The sequence below is a fragment of the Thamnophis sirtalis genome, unplaced genomic scaffold (genome assembly GCF_051295495.1).
Source record: "Thamnophis sirtalis isolate CommonGarterSnake01/CBP01778 unplaced genomic scaffold, rThaSir2_p1.2 scaffold_6, whole genome shotgun sequence".
In the NCBI taxonomy this organism is placed as follows: Eukaryota; Metazoa; Chordata; class Lepidosauria; order Squamata; family Natricidae; genus Thamnophis; species Thamnophis sirtalis.
In genome coordinates this window covers 95,514,015-95,535,104 of record NW_028261386.1, presented here as the reverse complement: position 1 = coordinate 95,535,104, position 21,090 = coordinate 95,514,015, and the positions used below count along the sequence as shown (strand labels likewise).

Sequence of the window (21,090 nt, the reverse complement as noted above, 5' to 3'; positions counted from 1 at the left end):
GCTGTGGGTCCAGGAGGACTCCCAAGTTGTGGACCCTGTCTGAGGGGTATAAATTTTGACCCCCCCAGCCTGAGTGTTGGAACGTCGGCCGAATTTTTGGGAGGGAAACACAACAGCCACTCGGTCTTGTCCGGGTTGAGTACCAGTTTGTTAGCTCTCATCCAGTCTTTAACAGCCTCCAGACCCCGGTTCATCACGTCCACCGCTTCATTGAGTTGGCACGGGGCGGACAGATACAACTGTGTATCATCCGCGTATTGATGGTATTTTATCCCGTGCCTCCGAATGATCTTGCCCAGCGGTTTCATGTATATGTTAAATAGCAGGGGGGATAAGACCGAACCCTGCGGCACCCCATAAGTTAGGGGCCTCGGGGACGATCTCTGCCCCCCCACCGACACCGACTGCGACCTGTCCGAGAGGTAGGAGGAGAACCACTGCAGAACAGTGCCGCCCACCCCCACCTCCCGCAGTTGTCGCAGAAGGATACCATGGTCGATGGTATCGAAAGCCGCTGAGAGGTCAAGGAGAACCAGGATGGACGCATGGCCTCCATCTCTGGCTCTCCAGAGATCATTGGTCAATGCAACCAAAGTGGTTTCTGTGCTGTAACCGGGCCTGAAGCCGGACTGGAAGGGGTCAAGATAGTTAGCTTCCTCCAAGGTACGCTGAAGCTGGAAGGCCACCACCTTCTCAACAACCTTCCCCACGAAGGGGAGGTTGGAGACTGGACGGTAGTTATTAAGAACGGCTGGATCCAAGGACGGTTTCTTCAGGAGGGGTCTCACCACTGCCGCCTTGAGCGCGGTGGGGAAGTGCCCCTCCCGAAGAGAGGCGGTAACAACCGCCTGGATCCAGCCTCGTGTCACCTCACTGCTGTTGGCAACCAGCCAGGAGGGACACGGGTCCAGTATACAGGTGGAGGCACTCACAGCTCGCATAGCCTTGTCCACATCCCCGGAGGCAACATCCTGAAACTCAACCCAGAGATGGTCTGCCAAGTCATTCCCTTGTGTCTCGGCTGGATCTGCGGGAGTGGAGTCCAGGTCCGACCGAAACCGAGCAACTTTGTCCGCCAAGAACTGAACATACTCCTCAGCCCTGCCCTGTAAGGGGTCCCCCGTCTCCCTCCTATTTAGGAGGGAGCGGGTTATCCTAAACAGGGTGGCTGGGCGGGACTCGGCGGACGCTACCAAGGTGGCAATGTGTGTTCTTTTAGCTGTTCTTAATGCCCGGATGTATTCCTTGGTGCATGCTGTCAAAAGTGCTCGGTTCGACTCGGACCTATCGGACCTCCACACGTGCTCTAGGCGTCTCCTCCGGCGCTTCATCTCCCGGAGCTCCTCGGTGAACCAAGGAGGCCTCTGGGATCCGCCGACCCGGAGGGGCCATAGTGGCGCAATCCGGTCAAGAGACTCCGATGCTGCCGAATGCCAGGCAGCAACAAGAGTCTCCGCCGAACTGTGGGCGAGAGTATCAGGAATATCCCCAAGCTCCGTCTGGAACCTTAGAGGATCCATAAGTCGCCTGGGGCGGAACCACCTGGTCGGTTCCTCCTCCCTACGGTGGGGGTTTGGCCTCCGGAAGTCTAGCCTCAGTAGGTTTTTTTTTTCTTTTAACAGCAAATACTACATGAGAAACACTGTTTTGGGACAGATTCTTAACCATAGATTTCAGTATATCCCTGCACCCGTAATAGTCAAAATGTGACTATTAATGGAGTGATTGGCACTTTTTCTTCTTTTCAGTGAAGGCTGTCTTTCCTAGAAGCAATGCATTTAGGTGGAGATATTTATTTTTTATTTTATTTTATTTACTTTGTTAAACATGTATGAGATAACTGGTATAAGTATAAACATGGACATGACCACATGTATTGACTACAAATATATGAGGATAGTAGGACAGGGATGGTAGGCACACTGGTGTGCTTATGCATGTCCCCTTAGAGACTCTTAGGAATGGTGTGAAGTCCACAGTAGACAGTTTAAGGTATGTTAGGGATTGGTGAACCAAAGTGAAAACTGGGTGTTGTTGCTCATGTTTTTATTTTTCCCGGGTACCCCGTCTTTGATTTTCTGATACCCTCTTCTCCAAGTAGCAGTCTGACTGTAGTAGATTTTAGCAAGATTTAAATTTGTGGCTTGAAGAAGATTAAATTAAATTGTGAATTGCATATGACATTTACTATGCTGGTTTTCAATTTGCAGAAATGTTTAGTGTATATGAACCTTGTATAGAATGAGGTGTCCTTGTAACCTCCAACCAATCGACTTTCTCTTTGCTACAATAGCTACTTGAAATCTTATATATTAAAATATATATTCCTGCAAAAGTCCAGGTTATGAAATGTAAAAATATTTAATGTGATAGATGACTAAAATCAAGCTTGTTTTAAGTAAGAATTGGTACATTATACACACAATTATTTTTTTAGCTGTATGAACAAATATTAAATTTGCAGTATTTGTCCATACAGCTAAATTTTTCTAAATCAATATAAATACTGTATTTTTGGAGTATAAGACGCATCTTTTCCCCCCAAAAGAGGGTGAAAATCTGGGTGCGTCTTATACACTGAATACAGCATTTTTCACCTCCCAAAACCCCACCCCATGCACCCCCTTTTTCACAAAAATGGGCATGCAGAGGGTTTGGGAGGTCTGTAAAGTGGTCCTAGCGTAGTGATGGCGAACCTTTTTTGGCTCGCGTGCCATAAGGGGTGAGCGCAGGGGGGGTCGTGCGCGGGTGTGCCTCATAGGGTGGTTTTTAGTCCTCTGAGGTCCCTGAAGCCTCCAGAGGGCTTAAACCAACCCTCCGAGCAAGCCGGAAGTCCATTCCTGAACTTCCAGTTTGCCCATAGGGTCAGTTTTTTGTGCTTCGGAGGCTTCAGGGAAGCTCCTGAAGCCTCCAGAGGGCTTCCGGGGGGAGTGGGGAGGCTCTTTTCATGCTCCTCGGGCTCCTATAAAGCCTCTGGAGCCTGGGTAGGGCAAAAAATTGCTTTAAAAAAGGCTGAACTCAGCTGGCCAACGCGCGCATGTGTGCTGGCCAGCTGACAGGGCAACGCCTCATGTGCCCTGACAAATGGCTCCAGGTGCCATAGGTTTGCCATCCTGGTCCTAGGCTCGAGAGGTGAAAAAGGAGCAAGGAATGGGCCCATTTGTCACAAAAACAGGACTGTTTTTGTCCTCCCAAGTTCCCTGGAGCACTCTTCAGGCCTCCCATACCCTCTGCATGGTCCTTTTTCTGCAAAAAATGAGCCCATTTTCACGAAAAATGGGCCATGTTTTGCTTATTTTTTGCCCTTCCCAGCCCCCAGCAGCACTATATATATATATATATATATATATATATATATATATATATATATATATATATATATATATATATATATATATATATATATATATATATATATATATATATATATATATATATTATATTTTATATATATAAAACAGTGCATATAAGAGTATAGATCAAAGAATCACTTTTATAGAGCTGGAGAGGCTAGACATGAATTCTCTTCTCTTTTTTTCCATCTTTGGGGGGAAGGTGCTGTTTGTTTGTTTTTTTTGCTGTGTGGGACATTACTGCTGAACTTATCCCATAATTCCTTAATAAAACATGTCTGGGTGAAAATTCATCATTGGTTTATTACCCTAAAAGTTTGTTTCTTCTAGGAATAAGACCTAGTCTCTAACTGCCTACATTAAGTTAAAGCATCCTTAGATAGATTCCGGGCCTCTGCAGGGTCATAGAGTGGCTTGCTATTGCCATTGACCTCTGACCTCTTCCAGAATCTCTAAAGCTAAGGGACTCCAGAGTTGACCCTGCTTAACTTCTAAAATAACCAAAGTCATCTGCATGCTCCCAACTAAGGAACTGAACACTGCGATCAGATTGCGTTCATCATCATTCATTATTATATTTTCTTGAAATGACCATCATGCCTTCATATACAGTAATATTGGGATGTAAATATGTGATTGGAAACACAATAATTTGTTTTTACATTACTGCGTTTCCTTACTTGGAACTATAAAATGTGTATTTCTTTGTCTGTGCAATACACACACACAGAGATTATCTTTTCCCAATAAAAACAGTAATTTGAAGTTTGTACAGAGAGGTATTTATCTTTCAGATTGGAAGAAATTGTTCCCATTGTTTGCACAATGGGTTCCTTAAATGAATCTAAATGACAATTTCTTTTTTGAACCACATAAACGTTTTTTAAAAGGGGAGATTGGGGGCAAGCAAATCTTGCATAAATGATAATGGAGGGAACAGTTACTTCAATCTAAGATGGATAGACAAAAATAAAAAGTGGGATTTACAGTATCATGCAATTGCTAAATCAACATTTGTAATTTATGCTTCTCACCAACAGAAGGATTTCATGAGCATAGAACTCAGTGATGGGCATATTAAAGTCAGCTATGATCTAGGCTCAGGAACAGCTTCAGTTGTCGGTGACCAGAGCCACAATGATGGGAAATGGAAATCATTCACCTTGTCAAGAATTCTCAAAGAAGGTGAGTTTTGGCAGGGATAACATCCTAATTATCTTATCCAACACAGCTAACTACCTAATCACAGAGAAAATGATGTATTAAATTGTAGGTTTAGAAAGTTGTAGAAGAAAATGATTTGGCAACTTCTTTTGCTTTCAATTATAGATGGCTCAGGTTAGTTGTGACTGATTGCAGTGTCAAATGAGTCCCTTATGATTTTGTTTTGAATGAGGTAGCTTAATTTTCTAGGCATAATTCTACATCTACAGCTACCTAAATTACACTCAGAAATGTATTCCAAGTGAAAAAATGTATTTTTCATGCAGTGCCCCGATGTTTTTCCAAAGTTCATAAAACAAATCTACACTATTTCTTTTGAATGGAAGTCAGTTTTATATTTTATGGTGTCTTTCATATTTTGCATTTCTTAAAATGACTTTAAAAGGCACTGAGTTAAATGCTGCTGGTGTTATCTCTTTGCTCATAATGCAGACTAGTTTCATTTTGCTAAGTGTCATCAACTCTTGTATTGCTGGAAGAAAAGGCTTCCTTTAGATAGAAAAGCTATCTTAAAAGTATATTGTAACTATACTTGCTATTGAATTCCACCTAGTATTTCAGAGAAAATGTAGGAATTCAAGTAAACTGAACAGAATTTCCATATGATGAATGAACATTATCAGAAGACTTTCACATGCTACTGAGTAACAGAAGAAAAATGTGTTTTTTTCCATCTATTAATATTGTTTGCTAAGACCTGGAATCAGGGAGAATGTTTTTTAATAGATTAAAATCTTCCTATATTTCTCTGTATTAAGACTGAATGCTATAAAACCATAGAATAGCTCCAATTAATCACATTTATTCTGAGAAATAAAGCCAATTGTTTTCTGAAGCATATCTTTATGTTCATATGTCTTCACTATTCTGCACTAACTTTATAGATATCATGTTTCTTCAGATAAATGTATCAATACATTTTTTTCATGATATTGGGATACATGTAAGGTGTTGCAGTCAAATAGCAGAATTTCACCTGTGCTCATCTAGGGGACTGCCAAGATCCCTTACAACTGTATAATTCTATGATTTTTGCATTTCTCAGGCCCCCAACCTTTTGTAACTCAAATCCTCAAATTGCTAGAGGAGATTCCAAGGGAAAGAAGAAGAGAGAAAAAAAATTCCATCCATCAGTTCAACTGGCAGATCATTGCCATTATCTAAATCTAAATAGATTTACCACCCACCCCGTTATACCTAGAAATGGCAAATCACGTGACATTAAAATGTATTAAAATAATATTAAAGATAACACAAAATCAGGAATAGGGTGGTATGGAGGCATTCAATTGCAAATCCCCTGCTATTAAATGGAGTTGCATGGTCTGTAGAGAGTGAACACTTATTTCTAAGAAAGCAGCAGTGGTTGGAGTGCGTTAGAAATGCCAATTGTACAAGCAAGTCTTCTGTTCATCATAATGTTGATCAATTTGGAGGGGGCTTTTTGCATGCTTTATTTGTAACTGAAGTTAACATATCATTAAACACAATGGAATTCTAAGGATGAAATAAAATTGCTATAAATTGTATATTTAATTATTAAAAATCTTCAGGCACTGCCTTCTTTTCTCATGTATTTTTATTTCTCTGCTTGTTTGTCTTTATCTTTGCAAAGTGTTCTACTTTAATATTCTTGTCTTTTGGGGATTAGATTGTATCTCAGTATGAATTTGTAAGGATGTGCTTCCATTTCCAGCTGGCTTCCAAGAAATAAAATCAGTGGGGGGAGCTGGATTCACTTAATGACTGTGTGATTTGCTTAACAACTGCAATGTTTGCTTAATTGTGGAAAAAAAAGTCATAAAATCACAGGCCCAACTCATCTTACTTACTTGAAATTGTGATCTCAATCCTAGTCATAGGTCCGGAATTATCTGTATATTGAAAATACAGTTAAATGGTACAAATCATGAGTACCATTTAGATAAAGAGAGGAGAAATATTTGAAATGTTTCCATCTATACACTCACACATTAACATTTTTCTTTGTATTTCCCCAGCTAATATATCAATTGTAGACATAGATTCTAACAATGAGGAAATCATACCGGCAGTTTCTCCAGGAAAGCATTTTGGTCTCAATCTGAAAGCTGATGAGCCCATTTATTTTGGTGGATTGCCATCGCTGAGAAGAAACCTAAGGTACTGTGATTTAAAATGCAGATGATTATAAAGATTCAATAGCAAAATCTGCCTCATTCATCATTCAGCAAGACTTTATTTCCCAGTACGTTAAGAGAAATATAGAAAATGATAAGATATGGTCTCCCTAGGTTCAATTCCTGGCAAATACATGGATCCATCTGTACAGGTTTCAGGTCAATATGGGAGTGATTTGCTGTTCTGCACACTTTTAATTAGGGAATCTCATAGGCTCCTTTTATTTATAAAGGATCAGGCTTTTCAACAGGGAGGGTGAGAGTTTTTGAGAGGTCTATAAAGACAGTCAAGGGACGCAGTGGCTCAGTGGCTAAGATGCTGAGCTTGTCAATCAGAAGGTCAAGAATTCAGCGGTTTGAATCCCTAGTGCCACATAACAGAGTGAGCTCCTGTTACTTGTACCAGCTTCTGCCAACCTAGCAGTTCGAAAGCACATAAAAATGCAAGTAGAAAAATATGAACCACCTTTGGTGGGAAGTAAAAGTGCTCTGTGTGCCTTTGGCATTTAGTCATGCCGGCCACATGACCACGCAGATGTCTTTGGACAGCACTGGCTCTTTGGCTCTGAAATGGAGATGAACACCGCTCTTAGAGTCGGGAACAACTAGCACTTATATATCTTATAAAGATAGTCATATAGATACTTTGCCCCTTCCTTTTTCCTGTTACTGCCTCCATCCTTGCTATTTCATCTTTCAAATAAAATAAACAGCTGGAATAATAGTCTACTTAATTCTGTAAAAGTGTGCTTTTCTGTTGATTTTTTTAACTGCCTAATAGTACATAATTGATATTCTGCTGAATGCATCCCAGTAGTGAATCAAAAATCCATTTTAGATTTACCATAATCCGTAACAGCTTATGTAACAGAGAAAATAATATCTCAAACACACCTTTTTATTTATGTATATACCCATACACAAACATAATACAGACACAGACACATATATACATGCACATACACACACCAAAAAAACACTTGTTTTTGAGGTTACTAACATGGTAGAGAATAAGCTTTACCTGTGTGTCCTGATTTGACCTTCATCGTTTTAAAAATAATAAGGGGCACTTTGCATTGCATGTGTAGCTTGGATTGTCCCCATATTTTGCTTAAATGATAAACAAGCATGCAGGTTCCTAAATTGTTGGTGCTCTCTCCAGCCTGCCTGCCCTCCCAGTGAGGACTTAAGAGAGAGAAGGAATTTTCAAGCTCACCTTTCAGTAGAGGCATTTATTTATTTTGCTTCCTTATATTGCTAAAATATTGAGCCTTAAGATAAATTTTTAACAAATAAGAACATGACTCTGGAACTGGTGCTGACAAAAAAGGCATCTCTGAATACAAAAAAAATTGTCATATTCCTGTTCTTCTCAACCTAGCACATTTTGAACCTTAGTTTTTTTCCTGGGAATCATACATCAACAAGTTGAGAAAGAACATACAATATAGCTTGACCATATATTTTTTTTATTCCTGTGATGAATTTTTTAAATAATTTACATCACAATTCAATATATGAAATTTCTGCCTAGTTGTAAATTATTTGTATAAACACATTTTGTAGGCTTTCAGTTCTGATTCTGTAGGAAGATGTATAGTTATTGAAATTTGTTAGATCTTAAACTGTTAATAGATAGACTATGGAACCTTTCTGGATGTTTATAAAAAAAAATGAAATAACGGTCCAAATACTGTACAATCCAGATACTTTAGTTATCACAACTTCACCTTTATAAATTAATCATAATAGACATAACATCTTCCTATCCTTGTACACAGAGATCTGGAATGAAAAGCAGCAAATCCAAATAACCTTCTGTTGTTTGATAGAACTAACAATTCAGTTATTTATTATTGTTTCCATTTCCTTCTAATTTAAAATGACCAGATTTTAAGATGGGTAAAGCGGGACACCATTGACCGGGGGGGGAAGGGCTCAGAGCACCTGAGCTGTAAAAAAAAAAAAGCCTTCCCCCGATTGCCTTCCCCAAATGCTCCCCAACCCTTTCAAAAGCCACCCCCATCACCAGCCTCTCCCAACCGGATCCCCGCCTGCCTCCCCTCGGCTCACCCGGACCAGGTTGCTGATGGTGGCTTGCATGGCATGGCTGCAGGGAGAGCGGCGCCCAAGAGAAGCGGGCAAAAAAAAAACTTCTGACAGCTGAGCCGCTTGGCCCGGGACCGAGCCTCCTCCTCGCCGCACTGCCGCCGCCAGAAAGCCTCCCGCCCCACCTGAGGCCGCCGGACGGCTGTTGCAAAAACATCACGCGTCGGCACGCGCAGGAGGGGAGGGAGCCTCGCCCCTCGTCAGGCGCTGCAAGCGAGCTGAGCGGAGGGAGGGAAACCACTGCCCTCTAAAGGCCACATCGGGAACAACACTTCAGAGAAATAAAAACTTTTTTTTAACAGCGTCCTTTTTAAAATTGATGATTTGGCATCTTTTCTTTCTTTTGGAAAATCGGGACTTTTTGAACACGTCGCGGAACACGGGACAAATTTTGAAAAATCGTGACTGTCCCGCCAAAAGCAGGACGTCTGGTCACCTTATTCTAATTGGCCATATGTTTAAGCTCTTGAGTTCCACAGAAAATCTGTTGAAAAATTAATTTCCTGCCCAGTAAGTAAGTAAGTAAGTAAGTAAGTAACTTACTTACTTACTTACTTACTTACTTACTTACTTACTTACTTACTTACTACTGCCCATTTTTCAACAGGAAATTAAGCAAAATAAGTGTTAATTGGCTTAACACACACATTTATGAAACAAAAACAGAATATCTCTGCAAGGGAAAACAAGGGACTGAAAATCCCAGATCTTCCCCCTTTCACTGGCATCCTGTCGAATGCAACTCCCTGAATTCTGCAATATACAGTACAATAATATTTTTTTAATGTGACTTTCCTCCCCCAAACTTTTGCCTAGCTCTGCAGATCTTGGAATGAACTGTCTCCATAGCTTTCCAAGATGCCAGCTGATAAAATAGTCTACTAGTTTAATCTGATCCTTTAGGAAAATCAAACTGTAAAAATGACTAAAAGTCTTTCATTTGTCTTTCTATTCAATGTGGTTCTTACACTTTCCCTTACTCTTCTCTTCTCAGCCACAGAATTGAATGTCTCCTCCCCTCCATTAGTAAAGATGGCATAGGAATTAAAGCAGGTGTGGGTTGATGCCGGTTTTACTACTGGTTCACAACCCACATGCCAGAGGGGTGTTGCACGCACATGCACTGTTCAACGTAAATTGTTCTTCATGCAATCGCAGTCACAACCAAAATGACGGCAGCCCAGCGGCAGCAAGAAAACATGGCAGGCCTGGATTGCTGCCAGTTCTACGACCCAGGCCTGAATTGCATTATTGGTTCAGCCGAACTGGGCTGAACCAGGAGCAACCCACCTCGGAATTAAAGGGATGTGAGGGGTCCTTTGTGCTCTCTGACCTTGCTTGTTTTTTTTTTGCAGATATTTCATTACCCTAACTACGGTAGGTAACATCATCAGTGCTAGTACTTGACTAACACTGATGATGTTACCTAGTTAGGATAATTAAACCTCTGCAAGAAAACAAGCAAGCTCAGAGAGCACCAAGGACCCCTCAGTTCAACCCTGAGCTACAGATATTCTCATTTATCAGTTAAAGGGATGTATGTTAGAGGAAAGGCAGCACAGCTGTTCACTTTCTTCTCTAGCCTCACACACTAATCACATGCTCCAATGGTTCCCAATTTGTAATCCATGGACCCCTGGGGAGCCATGTTGTCACAGGGCGTTCATTAAGTCTTGAAGAAATGTTATGATTTAAATCTTGAGTTAAATCTTGGGGTTCCATGGCCATATTCCAGGGACACAAAAGGAACTTAAAGGAGATCTGTGGTGAAGAAGATGTTGAGAACCATTGACAGTAGCTTAACCCTACCTTAATTTAGCAGTGAGGTCATGTCAGTATTTTGGCCAGAAAACTCCTGCTCTGTGTGTGTGTGTGTCTCTCTCTCTGTCTCTTTCTGTGTCTCTCTGTTTCTCTGTCTGTCTTTCTCTCTCTCTCCCCTCCCATCCTCAGCACAAATGAACTATTCGTGATGGTTAAAACAATATAAAGAAAAACAACGGTAGAAATATGAAAGCTAAATACCAATAAAACAACACAAAAAATAAAACCAAATATGATTACAATGCTCCTCAGAATACTTTTTTTCTGAATGAAACTGGGGAAGGGGGGAAGACTCCGTTGGAAGACTATTCTAGAGATTGGTGTTATCTCTAAGAAGCAGCAGTTCCTGGCCTCAGCTCCCATTAGCTTTCCAAAATGAAATAGTAGAAGCAATCTCTCCCTTGGCCAATTTTTATTGGAACAAGGGATCTGTACATAACCCCAATGCCAAGTAATAATGGTCAAATGTCAAAAATGACAATTTTAATTTAACTCGCAAACTAATTGACAGTCAGGGCAGGTTTCTGATCACAAGTGTTCTCAAAAACAAATACTAGTTAACACATGGTCTACTGCAGTCTGAAGGTGGCATCAAAGTGATCTTTAAAGACAATTTCAAGTAAAACTCATTGCATCCTACCTAAAATGGTAATATGAGTATGAATCACTGTAGCAAGATCCTCATAGCTGGTAGCACAGTGGTGGCACAGTGGTTAGAATGCAGTACTGCAGGCTACTTCTGCTGCCAGCAGTTTGGCTCAAGGTTGACTCAGCCTTCCATCCTTCCGAGGTCAGTAAAATACTTAGAGAGGGCTGTAGAGCACTGTGAAGCGGTATATAAGTCTAAGTGCTATTGCTATAGCTATTCCAGCTGAAGCTGTGCAAAAATACTATCAAAAGCTGCAACTCTACGAAAGTGCCCCAATATTTACCATACTTCTATCAAGTTGAAGAAAAGGAGAACAGTTTAGCTGAGTCCTGCCTGGACTTTTGCTTTGCCTGGGCATGTAGTTCCATACTCACACAATGATGAATACATGGGGAATTTTTTAAAAGAAGTATCCAGACTCCCTAAGACTATATGTGAACTTATCTAAAAAGCTGTATCGTTATTTTAAAAATGTCAAAAATAATAACAAAACTGTTTTTTTCCCTTTCTTCCCCCTTTTTTATTTTTTATGTTTTTTTTTAAATCTAGTATGAAATCAAGGTAAAAGACATAACATTTAAATCAATGCTTGCATGCTGTAAGCTTTGCATGGGTTAAGTGCCGCTTGCAGCCAGTGGCAAAGCAAAAGCAATTTGTGTATGTCTTTATTCCAGCTGCTGCTCTGGGGCTTGCTCAGTTGGCAACCGATCCTGCTGCAGCACATCAAGCTACCCCCAAGTGCTTAACAGAGACCTGCCTCATGCTGTGCACAATCGCAGCAATGGACACTTAGCTAGCATCTTCACACAGTGGTTTACGTCTTGCTGTGCTGGATTTCTTTTGGGGGTTTTGTTTTCATTCATTTTTCCCCTTTTTTCCTTTTAAATTAATTAGATCAGGATCCTCAGGAAGGAAAAAGTCTAGATATTAGTTATAATAATACTAGCTTTAAAAAGCAGTCCATGTTGCAACTCAGTGTGGGTCGGATTAATGATCCAACTTAGTTGAAGGACTGAGAATTTGAAAACATGGATAGATTTTTTTTAAAAATCACTATCTAACCTGAACTTTTCAAGCTTATGTATTTGAGAAGGTTGAGACAGCAATTCCCTTGATGTGAGCCATAATCCAGTGCTTCTAGAAATGTCCAGTCTAGAAAAACTAAAGTCTTATATTTCCATAAAGGTTAGAGGAATGTCTCTTAAAAGGACTTTTTTTTTCTGTGTATTTTAAGGAAGTGTCCTTTGGGATTAAACTGGATCAGAGGTGATATTTAGCCGGTTCGGACCAGTTCAGGTGAACCGGTAGTGGAAATTTTGAATAGTTCGGAGAATTGGCAAATACCGCCTCTGGCTGGCTCCACCCTCCTGCCCCCATCATTCCTGTCCTATGTTCCCTTGTTTTTTAGCTCAGCTGATTCGTGTGGCAGAGCGGATTGCCATGCCTCAGCTGAGTTAAAAAAACAGCTCAACTCACCAGCGTTGACACCGAGGGCAATCTTTGAGTGCTGCGCATGAGCTCAAAGTGTGCGTGGGCACAAAGCACGAGCACGCAAAGCACGAACTCACGTGCAAAGTGCACTCTCAAAGAACCGGTAGGAAAACATTTGGAATTCCACCACTGAACTGGATAAAGATCCAAATGGTCCAGCAACTTGTTTTGAACAGAAGACAACAAGATGCCTTTGTATGTTTGTAAGGCAGATATAAAGCTGATCATTCTCAGTCCTCTGCTGTTTTCCTCTGTGCCTCATGGGTTACAGAAGATTGCCTCAGTAGCTAAAGGTTCTGTATAGCAATCCTGGTAATAACATTCAGATTTGTTTCCATTGATTCTAGAAGCCAAAGCCTTGTCTGTCATGTATGGCATTTTTAATTAACTTCTTTTTTTTTTCATTGCTTCAAAACAAAACTTCAAAATTGTTTCCAATACGTCCTTCATCCAGATGGCCCCTACATATGTATGCTAAATTTAGAATTTAAATTCATGTGATAAGCCTGAGGACAGAGATTTTCTTCTTGCCAATCTCTGTAAACTGTGCTCTGTTCCTTTAAATAAGTAATTAAGGAATACCATGGCCTTTCCTTAAAAATGAACCATAAAATCAATTTTGGAGTCATTTCAACATTTCAAATTTGTTCAAGTAGATTTTCTAGACCAATGTGGATTTTTGTGAGTTGATTTGGAGTTCCCAATTGGATTTGACAACTTCATTCAGAACAATAATTCATTGAGAGATTTGATCAAATCACTTCAAGTCAAATTTCTGAATCTGGGCATCATACAGCTCAAGAAATATTTTGTCTTGAGGGAAGTAAAGTTGTTATAAAAATGGAATAGACTTTTAAGAAGCAGAATTCACATGGGAGAATAATGTTTGACATTAAGTTAAAATTAAATTGTATTTATTATTACCAGATCTGCTTTTCTAGCTCTGTTGGTGTCCACGGGGAAACAAGAATAAACAGCATGCAAATTACCCAATTCTTACATTAACTTTGGTTGGCAAAATAGAATAGAATGGGGATAGTTCCTTCTTTTTTAATCTAAACATCTGAGTATTGCCAATTTTTTAAAGATGGATGCTATGCTTTGCTGAGATGGCTTCAGCGCAATTCAGCCTACCAACAGTAAAGCAAAATTTTAAAAGTGCTGTTTATGAACATTTAAGTTGTTAAATTAGAGTCTGTTACAATTCTGTACATATATGAATTGTGAATGATTGTCTTTCGTATCTAATGCCAAATATTAAATTCTTATTTTCACAAGCGTCTCTCACTTGCATGGTAAGTTGATAAGTGTATAAGTTACCCACCTATCTCAGGATATCTCAATTTTCTGTAGCCTATTTTCTGTACAAAATTCAATGCCAATCTATTCATGAAATAGTTTTTTTCCTGACTAGCGGAGTGGTAACATGAACATAGTAAATATTGATTAAAAAAAGTCAGCATTATTTGGTCCTTGGGGGGGAGGAATCATTGGATTATTGCAATGTGTTGCTGTTGTTGTTTGCAAATCTTTGAAGTTGGAGTATTCTGTTCAAGACTTCAAGATACATAGTAGAATGCATTTTGAATTACATTTTTGCCTTTTGAGCAAATATAGTTAGTACAAATCAAACTTAAACATTAAGACTGGCAATATACAATACTTTCAAAATTGCACAATAACAGTGATGCTTTTAAGTAGATCACGTGTCAGGCTAGTAAATTGTTAGAATATCTTTAACTGGAAATTCTAGCATTAGAAAAATAAACATGAGCATTTTAGATATTGGGAGGCAAAATATACTGTATATGTACTAAATATAACTTAATGAACATACAGTAAATGTAATTCTGATCATAATTAATTCTTATTATCGGTAATCCTCAGGTTATGATAACAATTGGGACTGTAACCTCCATTGTTAAGTGATCCAATCCTAAAGTGTAACATCACATGACTGTGTTGCTTAGTGATGGCAGTTTTGCCAGTCCTTATTGCCATTGTCCATATCATCTCTATGGTCCTAATACCTAAGTAAGGACTTCATAGGATTGTATTATGAGAAGGCAGGAGTCCTAAGTAAGCAAGTTGGTAGACTATGGGCAGGAGGACAGGGATCAGGGATAGGTACTAAGAAGTGTTTATAGAATTCTTTTCGTCCTGGAATGTTTCTTGAAAATAACTCTATTTTTTCTTTATATTGACAGACCAGAAGTAAACACAAAGAAATACTCAGGCTGTCTCAAAGATATTGAAATTTCCCGGACACCATATAATCTTTTAAGTAGTCCTGACTATCTTGGCATTACCAGGGGGTGCACATTGCAGGTTAGTTTTGGAACTCTCTATGTTCTCCTTGAGCAAGTTAAAACTAGTGGTTTGGCAAATGGTTAAGTTATAACTTGCACTGAATTAATTAAGAAAGGAGAAACTTGCCCATAGGTAAATTTTTGTATACATTTCTCCTCCTCTTTTCACGTTACTATATATTTATTATATTAATTATATGAGATATTTCCACTATGGCAAACTGTATTATATATGTGGGTTATTCATATCTTTCTCTACTTGCACTAAGGAATTTAAAACAATATATATGGACATCTAAAGCAGAATTGCTAAGGACAATTCTTAAATATATTCTACAGTAGTATATTGGACAAACTAAGCCAAACTCATATAACACTAGTTACTTAAATGATGTGAAATAAAACATTTTAATATCTACCAGTATGAAAAATAGTTAAACCACAAATCAAGCCATGAATAATTTATTGATCAGTTGAGCTCAGTTAACATTATTAATGCTAATAATAACAATGATGATGATAATAAACCAGTGAAAAGTGAAGGAGCCTAAATACAACTGGCTTGACTTTGAAGTGGGAGGGAGAAAATTAAATCCATGTCTGTATAATTTACAAAAATAGCATGGAAAATGAATATCATATACAATCAATTACATCAATAGCATAAATAATTATGTTATAGTGCAGGTTTAGGTTGAATTACATTGTTTATTACCATTGTTTCAGTGGTAAAATTTGAACATAGATTTCCATTGCATCTAATCCATCAAACCAAAGTTTCATTATAAGTATTCCTTAATTTTCAACTGTGCATTTAATGTTGGTTTGAAATTACAATGGTTTAAAAAAAAGTGACTTACCATTCTTTCTCAAAGTTATGGCTGTTCTATCATCCTTGAACTCCTCTGACTGTAGTTTGGGCATTTGGCAATTAGTTTGCATTTGTGACGGTTGCAGTATTTTATGATCATTTGATTGCAGTCTGTGACCTTCCCAGCCATCTTCCAACCAGCAAAGTCAATTGAGGAAACCGAATTCACTTAATGATTGTATGATTCACTGAAGTGAATTACTTAACAACCACAGGATTCACTTACCAACCATAGTAAAATGGTCTTAATATGAGGTCCTGACATGTGATGGTTCACAATGACCACATCGCTTAGTGACCAAAATCCCAGTCCCAATTTTGGTCATAAACCAAGGACTACCTGTATATGGCAGCTAAGGATTTGGATATCTAAAGGACGATTACTTTTCATATTCACCAGTCAGTGGTGGGATACGACTGGTATGCCCTGGTACAGGTATACTGGTGCCTGCTAGGAGCACCAGGTACCCTTCTGGTATGGTGCTCCAGAGGGTCCACCTGCCCACCCGTTCTCTTTACCACTATTTGAGTCGATTGGGGCTTTTGCGCTCGAGCACGGAGTGTATGGTGCCTGCACAATGCACCACTAAGCAGCTGGAGCATCATGGGCAGTAAGTATGCATATGTGCACTGCGTGCATGCTGTGCACGTTCAGGTGGTGAACGTTGGGCCCCATTGCAGCGTACCGGTTGCAACAGGATGCAGAACCCACCACTGTCACCAGCATATAAGACCAACCTCAGATGCCTCTGTGTTGTTCTGCCCTGTAAGGATTCTTCCACTATCACCTTATCTCTACTGGGTTCTTCAAACCATTACCCTATAGCAGTCCATATACATTTTTTTTAATTTTAGCATCCCAAGTTTGGAATTAACTTACTAGGAGTTTTGAGAGGAACCAAATCTCTCAATCTCTCTTACTAGGAGTTTTGAGAGGAACCATCTGATATCATACTGTCCTTGAGTCCTCTTCTGTGAGGTAGTTATAATACTGGTTATCAAGGCTGCCACCTAGCCATCTATTTGTGCCTTGAAATTCCTTACTGAAGCTTTCCCCTGTAACATCTTTCACTAGTTCTGCATTTACTTTCCTTCTGAACTCCCATGGCATACCTGATTCCTGTTCCTAGAAAAGGGGGGCGGGAGAGGAGGGTAATTGACAAGCTAAAAAGAGGGACATCAAGGGAATGCCCAACTACTTAATAGTTCTCTGTACTGAGGACTTCAAAGGTATAGCACATTTTTGGCAGCCATCTGCCAATCCTAGATATCCAGGACCAAAACTAATAGGATACTGGAAGAAGCTTCACATAAAAAATTATTTCAGGCTGAATCTAAGCCTAACAAATGTTTTCAAATGCTGAATAATTTAACAGATGGAGAAGTGCTTGTATAGCACTTTGAAATGTAAACTGTTCCACCATTTGTTATGATCTGCTGTTACAAGCATTTTTTTTATTCAATTCCTTCTTTCTTATAGAATATCTACACAGTCAGCTTCCCTAAACCTGGCTTTGTGGAGATGCCGCCAATCCCTCTTGAAGTGGGAACAGAAATTCACCTGTCCTTCAGTACTAAAAATGAATCTGGTATCATACTCTTTGGTACTAATGAAATATCTGTACCTCCAAGAAGGAAACGCAGACAAACAGGGCAGGTACGGAATGATAAAGGGATTGTTTGATTAACTCTTATGAGAAAATCATTGGCAGGTATTTGCTCAGATTTTTGAACTAAATTATTCCAGGTTACTATGATCCTAAAATGGAATGCAGTCTCAAGAAAATCCATCCACTTCTTCTTTTGACAGCTTTAAACCAAGTAAATTTTTAATCTTTATTGTATTATTTTAATATTATTTTAATTAACAGGATAGAAAGAAGGATATAAATTAATTAAATAACATTTATGCAGCTTAATTTTTCAAATGATACAGGGTTTATATTTAGAATAGGAGAGGAGGGGAGTGAAGAGGAGAAAAGAGGGAAGGGAAGAGAAGAGAAGAGAGAAAAGTTTGATGCTGTTATGATAAAAATAGTGAAGCTAGAAACCAAAAAAACTGTGACTTCTCTTGCCACCAATGAAGGGATGAAGCCAAGTGAGTGCCTTCGACCAATCACTTTCTCTGAGCCATAGAAAGGAAGCAAGGGTGAATTATAATTACTGTATGAGGATGAATGAAATTCAATGAAGAGTAATGCAAGGTTCTACACTTAGGCCAGAAAACCCAAATGTACAGGTATAGATTAGGTGAAACTTGGCTCAATAGCAGTAACTGTGAGAGGGATCTTGAAATCCTAGTGGACATTTACTTAACTGAGCCAGCAGTGTGCTGCAGCTTCCAAAAAGGCCAGCATAGTCCTAGGCTGCATTAACAGAAGGATAGAATCAAAATTATGTGCAATATTAGTACAATTTTACAATGTTTTGAGAAGGACGCACTCTTGGAATATTACATCCAGTTTTGGTCACCACAATATAAAAAGATGTGGAGATTCTGGAAAGAGTGCAGAAAACCACAAAGACGATTGGGGGCCTGGAGGTAAAATAGGAACAGTTGCAGGAATTTGGTATGCCTAGTCTAGTGGAATGAAGGACTGGGGGTGGCATGATAGCAATGTTCCAATATTTGAGGGGCTGCCATAAATAAGAGGGAGGTCAGCCTATTTTCCAAAGCACCAGAAGGCAAGATGAGAAGCATTGGATGGAAACTAATCAAGGAGAGAATCAACCTAAAACTAAGGAGTAATTTCCTGAGAACAGTTAACCAGTAGAATTGGGTTGCCTTCAGAAATTGTGGCTGCTCCATCACTAGAGGTTTTTAAGAAGAGACTGGACAACCATTTGTCCGAAATGATATAGGATCTCCTGCTTGAACATGGGGGTGGACAGGAAGATCTCCAGGGTCCCTTCCAACTCTGTTCTGCACTTCCAAAATCTTGCCAAAGTGCTAATGACTAGTCCAGGAGGTAGTCATGAAGTACCGCCCCCCCCCAAAAAAACCCTCCACCATACAATATTGGTATATTTTAGTCTAAGAGGAGGAACCAGCACAATGGAAAGAGGCCTCCAAAATGTTGTATGAGATGTTTGCATCTATTCTGTTGTGTATTTTAAATGATTCCTTTATTACAGTTAAGTATGTTATGTAGATATTCAAATTTATAATTAAATTTAATGTTCTTGTGCTTTTTGCACTGAAAGTAATGGGGAAATAAAAGAATAAGACAACAAGCTTAAAGTAGGACCCTTGAAAAATTAATTCCATTTTCATCTCAAACAATCAATTTTGTCTGTACTTCTTGAATGGAATTGAATTACCCCTTGGTTTTTGCACTTTCCTGAACTTTAGTATGCAATCTTGGCTTTAAAAAACAATAATCATATTAGAATGAAATTCATGGTAGATTCATTATTTCAGTATAAAGTAATTATAACAATATATTTTTGGGGGGAGGGAAATTCACATACATTTTAAACTGAAAATTGACACAACAAAGAGAAAAAACAGTAACCAGCTGATACAAGCATTCTAGTGTCTACAGCAGGACTGTCAAACTTGTGGCCGATAAGCCAGATGTGTTACACGCTGGCCACACCCACGCCCGGTTTAATGAAGGGGAAAACAGTTGTGATACGTCATGTAATGATGCCTGACAATGTGAATTTGACACTCCTGCTCTACAGTATCCATGTCTTATCAAACCTAAAAGCATTCTTAATTCAGTGTGTGATTACAGTAGTAGGTAGGCATGTAGGTATGTACATACACGCACACACATACAGACACACACACTGCTCCTTTAGTGTATGATTTAGGTAAGAATTTAGAAGAGCTGTTTAGGGAAATCTTAATTACACTTTTGTAAGTGATGGCTCAGTGGCTAAGATGCTGAGCTTGTCGATCAGAAAGGTCGGCACCTCGGTGGTTTGAATCCCTAGTGCTACATAATGAAGTGAGCTCCCGTTACTTGTCCCAGCTTCTGCCAACCTAGCAGTTCGAAAGCATGTAAAAAATGCAAGCAGAAAAACAGGAATCACCTTTGGTGGGAAGGTAACAGCGTTCCATGCGCCCTTGGCATTTAGTCATACCAGCCACATGACCAAGGAGACTTCTTCGGACACTGCTGGTTCTTCGGATTTGAAACAGAGATGAGCACTGCCCCCTAGAGTCGGCAACGACTAGCACATATGTGCAAGGGGAACCTTTACATTTACCTTTAATAACACTTTTAGAAGCTATGGAAGGAATACATTTCAAACTCTGGTTTTCAGTAATGTATGCAGATGATACATACATATTCCCTTCCCTTTTTGATAAAATCAGTACAATAATCCAGATTAGAACTCCACCATACCTTCAAATCATTGCTAGTAGCTAAAACTAGTCAGATTCTCCAGATTTAACAACAAAAAAATTATTAAACTTGTGTGTTATCTGACTAATACAGTAATGAGTTTTTTCCCTGTGTGTCCTTTTCTGAATTACCAGCAAAGGAGTCTGTGTTGCCTTGGAGAAAATGATTTAAAAGCATAAAATTAGGAATAAAGGCTTTTTGCTAAAATGCTTGTGGTTCCTCACAGGTGTATTATGCTGTATTCCTGAATGGAGGTCGACTTGAAGTACATATTTCTACTGGAGTAAGAGAACCACGCAGGATTGTTGTGAAACCTGAGTCTGGCGAGTTTCATGATGGCAAAGAACACTCCCTTTGGTTGGAGAGACTTGGAGGGTAATAATTCAGAAATTAGGGGTTCTGCATGATGACCCCTCTATTTTTCTGCCAGGCGCCTGAAACTGTAAGAGAGAAGAATGAAATCACTGTGTAGTTTTCATTTAAAAGTCATCTTCTAACAATGGTGAATTTATTCCTACTCAGGTTATGCTTTAGTGTAGGCATTACTGCTTCAAGTTTCCTTTCTTTCTTTCTTTCTTTCTTTCTTTCTTTCTTTCTTTCTTTCTTTCTTTCTTTCTTTTCTTTCATTTAGTTTGTCAAACATGGACGAGATAACAGGTAAAAGTATAAGCATGGACATGAACACAAGAAATGGGGACGAATAAATGGGGACAATAGGACAGGGATGGTAGGCACGCTGGTGCGCT

General features: G+C 39.3%; 1 protein-coding gene across 9 annotated transcripts in view; it reads left to right on the top strand.

Annotated features, from left to right (window-relative positions):
• Positions 1–21,090, top strand: part of LAMA2 (laminin subunit alpha 2) — a 474,492-nt gene that overhangs the window by 430,278 nt on the left and 23,124 nt on the right. For 8 of the 9 annotated variants that reach the window (XM_087718512.1, XM_087718505.1, XM_087718507.1 and 5 more), the window contains 5 exons: positions 4,394–4,538; positions 6,578–6,719; positions 15,014–15,134; positions 17,467–17,643; positions 20,571–20,719. In XM_087718512.1, the coding sequence (XP_087574638.1) occupies positions 4,394–4,538; positions 6,578–6,719; positions 15,014–15,134; positions 17,467–17,643; positions 20,571–20,719 (734 nt within the window). Of the gene's footprint in view, positions 1–4,393; positions 4,539–6,577; positions 6,720–11,864; positions 12,056–15,013; positions 15,135–17,466; positions 17,644–20,570; positions 20,720–21,090 lie in introns of those variants that run through there. The other variant, XM_087718511.1, reaches the window with a different exon arrangement.